Source organism: Cyprinodon variegatus, unplaced genomic scaffold (genome assembly GCF_000732505.1).
Source record: "Cyprinodon variegatus isolate N-32 unplaced genomic scaffold, C_variegatus-1.0 Scaffold321, whole genome shotgun sequence".
Taxonomy (NCBI): domain Eukaryota; kingdom Metazoa; phylum Chordata; class Actinopteri; order Cyprinodontiformes; family Cyprinodontidae; genus Cyprinodon; species Cyprinodon variegatus.
In genome coordinates this window covers 341728-357199 of record NW_015150774.1, presented here as the reverse complement: position 1 = coordinate 357199, position 15472 = coordinate 341728, and the positions used below count along the sequence as shown (strand labels likewise).

General features: G+C 34.5%; 1 protein-coding gene across 1 annotated transcript; it reads right to left on the bottom strand.

Annotated features, from left to right (window-relative positions):
- Positions 1 to 804: 804 nt before the first annotated feature.
- LOC107091025 lies at positions 805 to 7668 on the bottom strand. Its single transcript, XM_015384723.1, has 7 exons — positions 7622 to 7668; positions 6897 to 6973; positions 5377 to 5541; positions 4830 to 4958; positions 3326 to 3353; positions 1997 to 2224; positions 805 to 1595 (listed from the first exon to the last, which is right to left on the bottom strand). Exons 2-7 carry the CDS (start codon positions 6936 to 6938, stop codon positions 1384 to 1386), a joined length of 804 nt encoding a protein of 267 aa, XP_015240209.1. The 5' UTR covers positions 6939 to 6973; positions 7622 to 7668; the 3' UTR covers positions 805 to 1383.
- Positions 7669 to 15472: the final 7804 nt, after the last annotated feature.

Below are 15472 nucleotides of genomic sequence, written 5' to 3'. Positions count from 1 at the left end.
AAATATGTAATTTATTGTGATCCACATTGAAACACCTTTAAATGTAATCCTGTCTTTAAATTAAATTGGAGCAAAAGCTGTTTTATTTAAACAGTATGTCCAACAAAGCATGTCTGCATCATTCTGTAAAAATAATGCTTAAAATATTATAATAGATTTATCTGATAAAAAAGAAAAACCCAATTAATTTGAAAAGGGCTATGACTAATAAAACTGATACAAAATAGAAAAATAAAGGAAATTAAATGCATTTACATACTTCTATTTCTGAATGGAGAGGGTCCAAAAGCGGTCCAGGAATCCTATTTTGACACAACATATGTTATCAGATTCCTTAGTATATATTTAAAACAGTTGGGGCCCCAAAGGTGTGACTGCATGTGTATTGAGCTATGACTATTTTTACCATATCAACACCATGGTGCATTGAGGTCTAATTTTAAACCAACATATGTACAACCCTTAAAAAACATTTTCTTTTGATATATTTCTACTTTTGGATGATATTTCTGATTTAAAAAAAATCTGATCAATCTATAGTAATTTGCATATAGGAAAATAAAAATGGTGCCATGTAAAATCCCAATTTGAAATGTTGAATTGGGAGAAGAAGACCAATTCAGACTAAACATTTCCTGTTTTGGTCAACACAATGCATTTCCTCCATCAATGGGATTTAATAAAGGAAGATACTAAATCTAAAGAGCAACTCTGACCTCTGTAGTGCCTCCCACTATTTGAGAACCACTGTTATAATATATTAAGGAAACAGAAAGTGAATTGTAAAAACTTTATTCAGTTTGGGACAATTCCCCAAATGTACAATCTTAAAACATAATTTTCTTATTTGTGTTACAAGTTTAAATGCTTTGAACATCTCATATTGTAAACAATTATTTTAAATCACAGATGCTTAGATAACTCATTTTTTAACATGTTCTTTTTAGTTTTGCCTTGCCTTATTTATTTCTTCTTTACTGGAATTTTTTATTTACATGTTGACTATGTCTCCTGATATATATACATAATAATCTGTAGCATAACCTTTATTGGCTATGAAGGGTCGACCATTTCCTTTTAGTCTTTACCAGGTTTACCTATACACCATAGCAAGTATTCTGGCCCGTTCCTCCGTGCAGGTATCTTCATGTACTGACTTAAACTTATTGATCAAATACTTATTTTCCAACAATAATTTATAAATATATTTTAAAAAATTGCTACAACTTTTATCTTCCATTAAAAAAAATAATAGCATTCTTGTATATCTTTATAGAAGCCATTTTCTTTCTCTGAGTCAAGGTGAACCAACATAACAGACAATGATTCTAAACCTAAGGACCTTCTGAACTATGACTTTTGTGTTGCTTTATCACCTTCATTTTAAATCTGGTCCAACTTTTGCTGAATCCGCTTAAAAGCAGTTTCGTTTTCACTACATTTCAATAATCCTGGTTTAGTCTCATGAAATAAAAGATGAACATCAAGCACAACATTGTCAAACTCCTCAGTCCAGATTGTACCTGCAGTCGAATAGTGAGTGTCTCTGGTGTGATGCATCAGAACCAAAATGACTGGTTTACCAGAAGAAGACACTGAAACAGGAGACAAACAAGATTAGACCCTGTTTAAAAAGTAATTTATTCTGCAGTTTCATTATCAAGCTAATGAATAATAGACATTAAAGCAATCTGACCCAGAAAACGGTTGTAATTCAAGAACTTTTCAGATTTTTCTTTTAATTTTTTTTTATTTGGTAAATCAAAAAGAAAGCAAAGTTGTTCTTGCCAATTTTTTTTTTAAAAGTCTCATAGGCCAATAATCAGCGGTTTTATGGCATCATAACAACTAACACTGCCTTTGCTTGTAAGAAACAGCTTTAGTTTGAGTTTCCCCTTGGATAAGGGAGCTCCTGATTTTATCTCTATGGCTGAGACCTTTTGGACTCACATCACCATTTTGATTCCAGTATTGACAAAAAAGAAGTCTGCATTACCTCTTGGATCTCTCATGCAGGAGTCTACATCGGATCCAATGCGGGATATGATTGGACAGAAGACCATGATGACAGAGCATTCGTTCAGGTCTGTTTCCTGGAAAAGTGCTGATGGTGATCGGTTCTTTAACAGTCGTTCCTTTACTTCATCATCACCACCAAACGTTTCACCAGTGCTCATGCAAAAAACCTTCACTCTGCGACACTGCCTCTTTACAGATGAAGTGCCTAGAAAAAACAGTTACATTTAAGACTGGGGAAAAATAGTTAGCTGACAGAAGTAAGTTTGTAGGTTGTATTCCTAAATACGTGAGGTGTATATTCATAACTTTAGGAATATTTATAGCAGGGGCCCAGCTTAAAAAAAGGACTCAGACAATGAATGTTGAAGGTTGAGGAATAATGTTCCAGAGAATGTTTTCAGAAAATTTGATTTTAAAAGACTTCCAAACCGCACTTTTGGGTCGTTCTGAGATCAACGACATGAACTAATACTTTTTGGCCAGAAAAAAAATCCCCTTATACTTTATGTGGAAAAGACTGCATCAATCTTTCTCAGTAAATTATTGTTTACCTTTTCTATCTGTTTTCCATTTTGACCAAGCTACAGTTAAAGCCTGAAAGTCACACAGTTAGTCTTGGTCTCGTTGCTTTATGTATATTGCACTTGTGGGGACAATGGTGGCTGTAAGGTAACTCACCATATTTCTTTCTACTTTTTAGTTTAAATGTTTTTATCTTTTTTTGTGGAAAATGTCCTGTTCTTTTCAAAAATGCTCCTCGGTGATTCAACTGGACCTTCCTTACTTCTATCATCATGGTTTAAAGAACTATTTAATTTAACAATTGCAGCACCCAGCATGGTCAGACTTCCTATTACTTAGTAACAGTTTTCTTTTGCTTTTTTCTACTTAAGGCTAAGTAAGGTGGTGTGGCCTTACTTAAAAATATACTCCCCAAAATATATTTTGGGGAGTTTTAAAATAGAATTTGCTCTGCTAAAGCAAATAAAAGGCAACATTTTCCTTTATGCATAAAGGAAAGTTGAGTGTTTTGGAGATGATGTGAGTAGTCCTCAGGATTTCATAAAAGGTCTCCCTGTATTTCAGCATCAAGGCTTTGCTTTTGAATCATTTGAAAGTTCTCATTCTTTTCATGTTGATGGCATCCTTAATAAAAACAATCAATTTAAGGTTCCTTTAAATATGATGACCATGTTACTGCTCTTTTTTTTACCAACATCCCGCCTATCATCCTCACCCTTTAAATTAGATGTCATAATCATATTGGTCATTTGTAAACTGATCAACAGTAAAGAACTTTACAAACCCTCTTGTTTGTCTTGCTGGTTTTCACTCTGTAAGCAGAAATGAAAACATATAATTAAAAGATGAGACAATTAACAAAATTCCATCAAAAATCAAAACACAAAAAATAATGTATTTACAATTCATCATGTTTTACTTAAGACCAAGAAATGAAGTCAGATTTGTGACAGATGTCTGTACACTGCCTGCTTTGTTTGCAGTGACTGTTTTTTGAGTGAAGATGTAAATAGTGTTGGTTACCCTGTTTATAAATACTTTCTAGCAATTTAATTTTATGAATTACAGTACATTTTTTACAACTGTTTGTGCTGTGTGCAATGGAGGTAAATATGTAAATAACTACAGTGTACTGCATTAGTTTAATTATGGATGTGTTTGTGGCGCAAGAGAAAAGGCCTCAGTCTTCAACAGGGGCATCACAGGATCCAGTCTCAGCTTATAGAGCTTTCCGGCATCCCTACTTTTGAATAAGACCCAATTAAATAAAACACAAAAAATATTTTTGAAATAATGTTGTACATATGTGATGATTATTTACTGAGGAAAACCATCCCCACAGTGAGATTTCACCACCATGTTAAAAGGAGGGAATTTTATGTTCTAGGTTTTTTTTGTTTTTATTTTCTGACCGAAAGATTTTCTGACCTGTCATAACAAGCTACAATACAGCTACTTTATCTCAGTTAGTCAGTATAGGTGGACAGCAATGTTTTAATATTTTGATAGCAATCCAAAACTATAAAGTTTCATAAATTGGATAGAGGATTCTTTAATAAGGTCTCAATAACTGCAAAAAAAAAAAAAAAACCCTTATTGAGCTTTAAACTTCAAAATATCCTTATTGTAGTGCTGCTTTCCTTTTTTTTTTTTAACAAAGATATTTGTTCACTAATATTTTTTTAAAAAAGGGTTCAACAAGGTAAAGATATAAACTTGATTTATTCATTAGTTCACTTTCCAACATATCTAAATGCACATATTGGGTGTTAAATAACAGGAAGTGAGGATAATATGGAATTTAATTTTAGTAATTAAAATTTTAATTTCCTCTTAATTTTATGCTATTATCTGCTATTTTCTGTTGGTCTTGTTAAGACATTTGGAGTTTGTAGTTGTATTTTGACGTAATGTTCACACTTGATAAAAAACCTCTCTTAACTGATTGTTTACAAAAACTTTTACAGAAGGATAAGACATTTTCTAGGATATAAAGTTTTGTTTTCAAAATAACTTCACTAACTCTTTGGCGGTTAAAAATCAAACTAGTTTTAGGCTTTTCTTTTTTTTTAGTTAACACATTAGGAACAGGGTTGAACAGGAGCTCTGGGTCAGACCTGGATCTACTCTAGTGAAAAACCTCTCACTGACTTTACACCAACTTTTGACTGAGTCAAGACACAAAGGCCTGTGTTCAAACAACAGCTTCATACATACATGTTAAGCAACATTTGGGTTTAAACTCCCAGCTTTGTAAAGATGAAACTCTTAAAGAAACCTTCACTCACCTCACCAGTTTTGATGGACAACTTAATTTCGAGTTGTGTTGTGTCAGTATTCACACAAAGGTTAATAAATAACCAAAATGTTTTTTTGCAATTTGGACACTTCATTGTAGATTTTTCCTTTATATCATTCTGCCAAAGCAACAGAGAAGATTAGTGTTAAAATATAAAAATTATGGAAGATTTTATCTTCTATAATTGTAACAACAACAACAATGATAATGAGCTTTCTTTTCCCCAAAATCAATAATTAAGAAGATTTAAGGCTGCTGTGCAAACAAGTTTAAGAAAAATCAATGTATACATTTTGTGCATATTTGACTGTTATTACTGAAATTTATTTCTTCTTCTTGAGTGTCTTGAAGTTCCTTGAGTTGTTTCTAATTCAGTGAAACACAAACCTAAAGGCATAACAAAGTGTTTCATTCTGTGAGCTGGAGTCAGGCAGCGTATAAACACATTCTATTACCAGCACAGATACTTTAGAAGAACCTAGATTTATGGAAATAAAACAGAACAGATCAGTTAAAAGCCTGAGATTTGATCTCACCTCTTCTGTGCGAGTAAAGCTCGTTTTCCAGAAGGGGGTATTGTCCCCCTTATTTTTAAACACAGACATTTCGAAGTTACAAATGCCATTTGCTTTAATGTCAAATGTAGTCGAAGGGAAGAACTTGAATTGACAACTTTGACAGGATATACAGTTGTCTGTATCCTGAAAAAAGAGGAAGTTGTGTTAAAATACTGTATAAAAATCATAACCATGTCCATTCCAACAAAAAGCTGAGAAGATGAAAACATTCAGAACTTTAGAAAATTTTAGATGCGATAAGTTTAGATGTGATGTGCTTTCCCAAAGACACTATTAAATTCTTGTTATACTGATTTACTTTTGTGCTTTTAGGTATAAATAAATCATAACAATATATCATTATACTACGCTCACTCACTCATCACACAAATACAGGTGAAGGTAACCTACCTGGAAAGTTTGGTCTCATTGTTTAGAATTGTATGTGGAATATTCTATTTTTTTATTTTTATTTTTTTACCTCTTGGCTGCTCACTTTTTTAAATTGAGGTAGATGATAGCTATAGAGACAGATTAACAGCTGCTTAGACGGACAAAACTGACCTTATGAGGCCTCAGGTATTTGTTAATATCTGATTTTATACAGACAGAAGATTCGCTGAAGAAAAAGAAATGTGATGAAACAGGTAAAACTGTGCCCTGTTAGGTCAGATGACATGGATGATCTAGTGCCACACTTAAGTAGAAAACCCCTGAAAAGGGGTAAATGCTTGTGATCCAACTAATATTCTAATTTGCTATAAAGTCTCTATTTCATGTTCTTTAGTTCCAAATTCAATGTCTTCTCTTAAATCCTAAGACTCAATGAGACCTCTTTAATAGAGAGTGGACTTTAATCTATCTTTTTTTTATATTTTGCATCTTTTATTCATTTTATCTTTTACCCAGTTTCATTGATTTGATTGTGCAAATGTTATTTTTACCCATGTATTGGCTGTTTTGTTTTTTATCTACACAGTTTTATTTATTTATTTTTTAGTCTGTAAAGCACTTTGCTCAGTGTTGTTTTTTTAGTGCTTAACAGATAAAATTGGATTGTATTGGAATTTACCTTCACTTCTTCACTTATAGAACAGCCCTAAGAGCAGTTAAGTGTTTATGCTTTTAAAAGCAAGTAACATAATATATTTTGAGCCTTGCATATCCATTTTTCATATTGTGTAAGTGCATTTATTTAATGTAAATAGCATTATTATTACCAATACCATACCCTTGATTTTAGAAATATTTTCATATGATTTTAAAATGTAATATATTTTTTAATTATATATATATTTGTCTTACGATCTTGATTTCTCAATAGCCTTTGTAGCTAAGTTGATCATCTGTATTAAATTAGCTTAGATGTGATGTGTTGTTTTTTTTAAATGCTATATAAATTTCTTCAAATTATTGATTTTTTTTTGTTTTCATAGGTAGAAAACAAACTGTAATCTCAAAACACTTGCATTACATGAATAAAAATGAAAATAACTTACCTTGGAAATATGATTTGATTGTGTTGAATTGTTTCTAGACATTTTTATTTAGTTTCTTCAATTAAGGTGGACAGTACCTATAGAGGCAGATGAAGAGCAGTTCAGTGTTTATTTTTTATTATTATTATTTTAAGCCTAGCATATTATTTATATGTTTAGTAAGATGTAAAATAATGTTAAAGCCATTTATATTACTGATATCTTAGTCTTATTTTTCAGGGTCAGATGAAACTGGCCATAGCGCCACCTGCAGGTGATGACTGCAAACTTTCAGTTTTGATTCAGTTTTCAGAAAAAAAACAGCATGTTACAATGAAATGATAAAATAATACACCATATTTACACTGCAAAAAAATTGAAATTAAAATTTTTTTTTCTTAAAATAAGTGCATTTATTCTTGAATTGAGGAAGCAAGTGGACACTTTGTGAATGGACCAGGGCAATTTGCATTTAAAATAAGAAAAAAACAATCGCAATGTCTTATTTCAATAGCAAATTATCTGATTATCTTATTTTAAGAGTAAGCAAATCTATTTTGAAATCAACTCGTTTTATTTACCTACTGAAATTACGGGTAATTACTCTTATTTTAAGAATTGTTTTTCTTATTTCTAGATCATTTTTGCAGATTCTTAAAAGCACATAATTACATTTAGTGCTTCAGATGGAAAAAAATATAGGAACAGAATAGGTAGCATAGAAGGATAAACAGAAAAATAATTACCTTGAGGTCTTATGCTTCCAGCGAAGTGTTTTGCTGCTCTCTTCCTTCTTATCTCTCCGTCTTTATAAAGCCAAACCCCACCTTGGTCATGTGACTTACAATAAGCTTTGCAGCTTCTCTGAAATATCAGCAGTTAGTTTCACTTTCACCTCTGACAGAGCAGTTTTGTGCCTGAGTGGTAGGGGTTAATACTTTTCCTTTCTGTTCCCATGACATGATGTTCTCATAAGTCTGTATTTATAAAACCTTTTCCTTGTCTTGACGATGTAATGTGTAAAGTGTGCTTAAGGGAAGAATCTTCTAAGGTCTAGTGAAGGTCTGAATTAGGGCTAAAACAATTAATAATTGATTGTACTTAATCATCTGGTAAACAAGTTCTCCATTAATTTTTCTACTTTGAATCAAATCCTTAAATGGGATATACAGACTCCAAAGCATACCATCCATCCATCCATCCATCCATCCATCCATCCATCCATCCATCCATCCATCCATCCATCCATCCATCCATCCATCCATCCATNCATCCATCCATCCATCCATCCATCCATCCATCCATCCATCCATCCATCCATCCATCCATCCATCCATCCATCCATCCATCCATCCATCCATCCTCTCCTTCGTCTGGCACATTTGACGTAAAAGACAAACAAAAAAACAAAACCTAAAATTCCAGAGCATTATTTTTTTTACTTATGATAGAAAATGCATAAATAATGCATGTTTGCAAAATGCAAACATTACTGTACAGTATATGTAAAACATATACAGTAATGGTTGCACATTTTTTTGTAATACACTTATTCTACCCCTTTTTTATTTTATCATTAGTACTCCACAACTTTATACTGGGCATTTTTTAAATTATGATTATTTAAGTAAAAACAAAAAAATCTAATTATTAACATTTTCATCGCATGAACGGCTATACAACTTTGCACTATTTTAGTTTGTCTATATTCAACTTACAATGCATTTTTTCCTCTTTGATCATATCTCATATGCTGCACTGGATATGAGATGCGATAGCATTAATCTTTTATGGTCAAAATACATCCTGTAATCTGGATTATCTAAATATTTTTTAAAAACCGGCAAAGGGATTCAAAACTTATCTTTCCACGGATGTATTAACAATCATATATACAGGGATGCAGTCTTATGAAAAAAAAAATCTAAAATATTAACATTTACCAATTTCAAATGCTTTAATTGTTGAGTGATCCATTCAGTGGCTTCAAACGCCTTTATAAACTTCAATCTACTCAAGTCACTTTTTCGTTTCTTGACTGAGGTGAACAATAAATATACTAAACTAGGTGTTTTAAAGCCAAAACACCTCCAAATAATGTCTTTTGTGTTCATTTACCCTCTTAATTTGTGTTTTCATTTGAATATCCTGATTAAATCTCATTAAATAGAACATCACAATGAAGTGCAACATTTTTAAACATCTAGGACCTGATCGTTCCTGCAGTTGGATAACTGATGTTTTTGTTATGATATATTTGTCATGATATGGCCTGTTTGCTCTCCCTTAATTAGTAATTCCTCTCACCTGCCCTCTTCCTTCCCTGCCTCAATTATAATTTATTCCTCTCACCTGTTTCCTCTGGTTTATATTCAGTTCAGCCTGAGCATTCAGGGCCAGATCATTGCTTGTCTTTTTGTTAGTCTGTTCTGTTCAGTTTTATTTGGTTCATGTCCTGGATCCTAGCAGCCAGTGGAAAGAGGGTTTTAGTGTTTGTCTCGTCTCCTGATTGTCCACTGTTCCTCCCCCGTGGAGTCCTCTGGGTTTTTGGCTCATTATGGGGGGAGGTTCAGTTTTTATCCAGTAAGCCTGGCTCCAGGGAGAAGACCAGTTTAAAGTCCAGCTTCAAGTTCCGGTTCCTACGACCAGTCTCGGCTACCCTCTTCCACTGTGCCTGCCTGTCTGCACCTGATCCTGTCTGCTCCTGTGCGTGACCACCTGGTCATGCTGCTGGTCCCAGTCAGACTCTGAACCCTCCTGGAAGCCTGTGGATGCCTGGAAGTCTGGATCCTGCCACCTGTCTCTGTTCCTGCCTGATCTGGATCCTGTCTGTTTCTGTCTGTTCTGGATCCCTCACCAGGATCGGCTTCCAGCATCACCTCTGGGACTGCAGCACTGGGGACACTCGTGGTCTGGACTGTTAAACCAGGTAAGTGACCAACACAGTTAATCTTCTATCAGTTTATCGTGGTCACTTACCTGTGTTTCTCCCCCAGAGTGTCTGAGATTGGGCGGTGCCCCACCCCCCCACCTGCAGTGTCCGTGAGCCACAGCTCCGCTTTTGTTTTTGGTTTTTATTGAATAAACGTTTGAACTTTCCTACTAACTGTCTCTCCTTGAATACTGGGTCCATCTGTCCTCGATTCTTGACAATATTTGAACCAAGGTGGCTGGTCTACTCAATAAAGTCACTAAAATAGAAGACAAGGTTAAAAAGAAGAATTTTTTTTGTTAATTCATCAACTTGCGTAATAATAGACAGTAAAAGAATTTGACCCAAACTGGTTTTAATTATAGAAATGTCAATTTTCTTTTTATACATTTTTAGAATGTAGCAATTAAATTAATTCACAAATATTACTTAATGACTGTTTTACTTTTTTTTTATATATAAAGTTATAAGTTAGATGCATAACAACATATCCATTGACTCATTGTCTTCTTAGATTGCAGAGGGAATATGAGTTATGCAATAACTTTGCATATACATGCCCATCTCGGTGGCCATTTATACACAAATGCCCTTTTCTGTTATATATTGACATTCAAAATCATTTTCAGACTGTCTGTGAAACAAGCCTTACTGACTGTGTGTTAGGACAACAAACAAAAGTGTGAATCAAATCATGATAAAACAACTTTTCACAAATATGGAGTAAATTCAAAAAATGTTTCTTTCAAAAGTTTATTTGCAGAAATCTTTCAACCCCATGTCAAACATCTTTCAGTTAAAACCATTTAGAACAGTGAAACACAACTAAACACAGCTACTATGTACACAAAGAAGACATTAAAATTGTAGAAAACCTTAATAAAAATATTCAATCAATGAATGTATGTAATTCTATGTTTTAAAAAAGAGTTCATTTGAGAGTTTGGGATGCGGTGAAATTAACTTTTAAACAATTTAGAGCATTTGGGTTGTGTATAAACCAATTCACAATCCAAAGAAGGAAGTAAAACCTTATTTGGTGAAATATTATTTTAATAAATAATTTGCTTAAGTCTGAAATCAATTTACACAAGGGGACTCACTTTAGAGGGACTCTGATATTTTGGCAATCAAATGGAACAGGCATTCTAGGAAACGTGAATTATATTTTAGTGTTTAAATCTTTAGTGAAATAAAATTTGTTTTTGCTTTACAAACAACAGCTCAAAACAGGTCAGCATGGGGTACCATGCGGTCACCATTAGGATCCTGTTAGCTTGCATTGCACATCATTGCACATCATTGAACAATTGTAGTGATTAGAAATCATCTGCAACAACCAAAATCGTTTATGCATTGAAGGCTTTCCCTGACTTTTGTCAGGCCTTTAACCTCTGTTGAGCCATTTTGGAAAGTTGAGGCATCTCAAAGGTTCAAGAATGTGTCGCTGAGGCTGTGTTGGATCGATGGGTCTGTGTTTTGATAGCCCAGCTGTGGGGCTTTTTTTTCTTCTTTTTTTTTGTTCCTCTATGGTTCCAGTCTGTGATCCTTCCAGATAATTTCTGTAAACTGCAGAAAAACACAGCAGAAAGCCTGTTGGACAGAATCTGATTGAGAGATTACCCACAGGCTCTCTTAACTTGTGGAGGTTGAAAAGCGAAGATTCTTTGCCTGCCATTATTTTAAAAAATTCCTAGAGGAGACAGTCCAGGCAAAAAAGGATGAAAGTCTGGGAGGGGATGCCTTCATCCTTAAGTATAGTAGGAGACTGGATCACATGAGAGTATCTTGGAGAGGGGGATTTGCAGCAGTTTGGAAAGAAAGGCAAACATTTTGCTCAACCAATGCTCAAACAAAATTGGCCTGGACATTGTTCCTCAGTTTCCAAATTTATTGTCATGGCTTTTTGCATAACACATGTGAAGGAAAGAAACCCAGACAGCACTCTCTGTGCTGGAACCTTCCAAATCAATGTATCCATCCGTTCATTAATCCCAAAATTAAGGGTGAGGTGCCGAAACACTCCCTCCACTCATCCCATGAGTTGTGATGGACAATTAAATTTTTAATTGTGTCCCATCAATAACTTTTAAAAGGTTAATGATTAACCAAAGGGTATTTTTACATTTTGGGCACTTCACTGCACTCTCCTCTTTCAAGTCATCCTGCAGAAGCAACAAAAAAGATTTGTATTTGAATATGAAAGACATGACAACAAATTATCTAAATAATATTTTCCTAAGCAATCATTGAGTCACCAGAGTAAAAACAAATAATCAAAACAGTTAAAAATATAGACTACTTAGTAAAATGTTTTAAGGACAATCAAATGAAGCATTATGTGGTTTAACAAAACAATTTCTCTTTTACAGATTTCTTCTATTTGCTTCTATGTTATACTCAACTATTTCAGTTCACACAAAAAAAAACTGATGATACATTAGAGATAAACAGATTTAAAGGATGATTTTTTTTTTATGCACACTGAACATAACTTCAGCACTATGACCTGCTGTACTTTAAATATGGTGGATTTATTTAGATATCTCCTGATAAATGTTTTACCCGTTTTCTGGCACTCTGCAGAATCCTACGTTATGTGTTATGAAACCTAAAACTACAAAATGAAGAGGATAAGGAGCTACTTCAATGGCTGTAAAGCTACTTAGGGTATATTCCCACTGAAAGTCGTAATGCAAAATTCAGATTTTTTCTTTAATACGATTATGTCACAAAATCATTCGGAATATTCTGAAGAGTTCTGGAAGGAGATAGGAAAGAAAGCAAGATATGTCCTATCGATAGTTCTTTTACCATGTAGACCTCCTGACATTCCTATTTTACCACATGAAACCTATATTGATGCCCATAATCCTTTGCATGACAGTACAGTACATTGTCTAGCTCATTAAGTTATTATCAATTCATGTGCAGTATGTTTGACCTGTGCAAATGTACACTCCTTCATATGCAGAGATGGCAAAAGTACTCACTTTCCTTACTTGAGTAAAAGTACAGATACTTGTGTTAAAAAATACTCTGGTAAAAGTGGAAGTACTGATTAAACTTCTTTACTCAAGTAAAAGTAACAAAGTACAGGCTTGTAAATTTACTTAAAGTATAAAAGTAAAAGTAGAAACCACTTTTTTCATGCCGTTGCCTACATTTTAAATGGATGTCTGCCAATAGGACTAGATCTCCGTTGTGTTCATTTTCAATTATCTCGTCGTCCATGCTACTATGCTAACGCCACCGACACCAAGCTGTAAGGATTTGCCGCCAATGAATACCGCCGAATCTGTCGATTCATCTTGTAGTGGTGCGTCAAATGCAACGTAGATTCCCATCCAATTAGATTGAATTTGGTATTGATGACGTGAAAAATAATAACGGTAACTCCATTGAAATGATTCAAAACTAAAGTAACGAGCCAATTTTTTAAAATGGAAGGAGTAGAAAGTACAGATATTTGTGTAAAAATGTAAGGAGTAAAAGTAAAAAGTCGCCATAAAAATAAGTAGTAAAGTAAAGTAAAAATATCAGAAAAATCTACTTGAGTACAGTAACGAAGTATTTGTACTTCGTTACTTCCCATCTCTGTTCATATGTATTGGGTCTCATAATGAAGCGCTTGAGACATTCGCTATATCTGTGTAACATTTGTTTTTTGAGATTGTTTTTTTTTTGGAAAGCTTTAGTCCCACTCTAACTAGCGTTATCCGTGTGCATTGAGGTTTTGACTGAAGGCTATCTGGATTTAAAACAGCAGCCTGGAATTATTTTCCTACCCACGATGGCGTTCTTAATAATCGTACGATAAGATAGATGTTGAAAAAGGAATTAAATAGATTGATTAAAACCCTGAATTTTGACCTTACCTCTCCTGTGAAAGTGAAGCTTGAGCTCCAGTAGGAGGTCTTATCATCCGTCTTTTTAAACAGATACACATGGTATTCACAATTGCCATTTGACTTCATGTCAAATTTTAAAGCAGAAAAAAAAAGGAATTGACATCTTTCACACCTTAAGTTGCTGTCTAGATCCTGAAAACAGAGAAACAGATTGTGTTAAATAATAGAGAAGATGACCATGGGCACTCTAACATGAAGGCTTAAGCTAAAAATGACGAAATTAAATATTGAGAAGAATTTTGCAAACTAATTCTTAATTATTTAATTTTTCTGTTTTGCTGCTGTGTCATACTCAGATATTTTAGATCATACAACTTTTACTCTCGAACAGAGGAAACCTGATGATATATCAAACAGATTGATTACAAAAAATTTTCTCGAAGGATGATTTTTTTGAACTGGCAAGTAAGACCTGCTGTGCTGCTTTTTCACATATGTGGAAGAGCAGGACATACTACTCTAACATACTTTTACACACTATACAGTACAACAAATTCTAAAAGTAACCGCTAAGCTAGTCTTCTTACTCTGAAAAGTTGTTCAACATAATGACTTTGCAAGTGGAAAAACATCTATGTAAGTGGAAAAAAAGAAAATAAATATCAAGCATGCATTTTACTTTCTAAAGAAAATTATATAGTTTGAACATCTCTTTTTTTTCTCAAGTTCAGAGACACGAGCTGACCAGGAAGTAAGCACAACAAAAAAAAAACAGTTTCTGCTTAGACTACCAGTGATCTTTGATTTTATTTTTTTTTAAGAATTAATCAGTTTTTTCCAAACCACTCTTCTGATTTTCTTAATTATTACACCAACTTCAGACAGTCTTTTATTTGATGTCACCTTAAAATCATAGGGAAACGGCTCCCGAGTGGTACACGACTTTACAAGAGTGAATAAACAGAATTTTATTGGTCATTAATCAAGAGGGTGGGATTGTTGTGGTGGTAGGTTCGCAAGCAAGTTTGATTTTGGACGGTTTCTTGGAAGCATCGTTTCTAATCTGAGTGCTAGTAGGTTCCCAATGGGAAATTACAGTGGGACCAAGCAGCACTAAATTGGTGACTTAAAAAACGACACTGTCAAGGAACGCTATGGACAGAGGAAACATGCAAGAGGAGAAAAGTTCTGTGTCAGAGATCGTGGATGAGTCTCCTCCATCTCCTTTCAATGAAGTACTAAGGTAGAAGTTATCTTTTCTGTTGCTATTGTTCAATAATAGTACAATTTAAGATAATTTGAGGCGAGAACATTATACTTTTAAGCGTCACTATATGGTCCATTTACCGATTTAATGCATAACTTACCCTCATCTATGGTCATGAGCTTTGGGTCATGACCAAAAGAATGAGGTCCCGGATACAAGCGGCTGAAATGAGTTTTCTCCGTAGTGTGTCTGGGCTCTCCCTTAGAGATAGCTGTGAGGAGCTCAGTCATCCGGGGAGGACTAGGAGTAGAGCCGCTGCTCCTCCACATCGAGAGAAGCCAGTTGAGGTGGCTCAGGCATGTGATTAGGATGCCTCCTGGACGTCTCCCTGATGAGGTGTTCCAGGCACGTCCCACCGGGAGGAGGCCCAGGGGGAGACCCAGGACTGGAGGGACTATGTTTCTCGGCTGGCCTGGGAGCGCCTTGGAATTCCCCCGGAGGAGCTGGCCCAAGTGGCTGGGGAGAGGGATGTCTGGGCCTCCCTACTGAAGCTGCTACCGCCGCGACCTGACCCCGGATAAGCGGAAGATGGATGGATGGATGGATG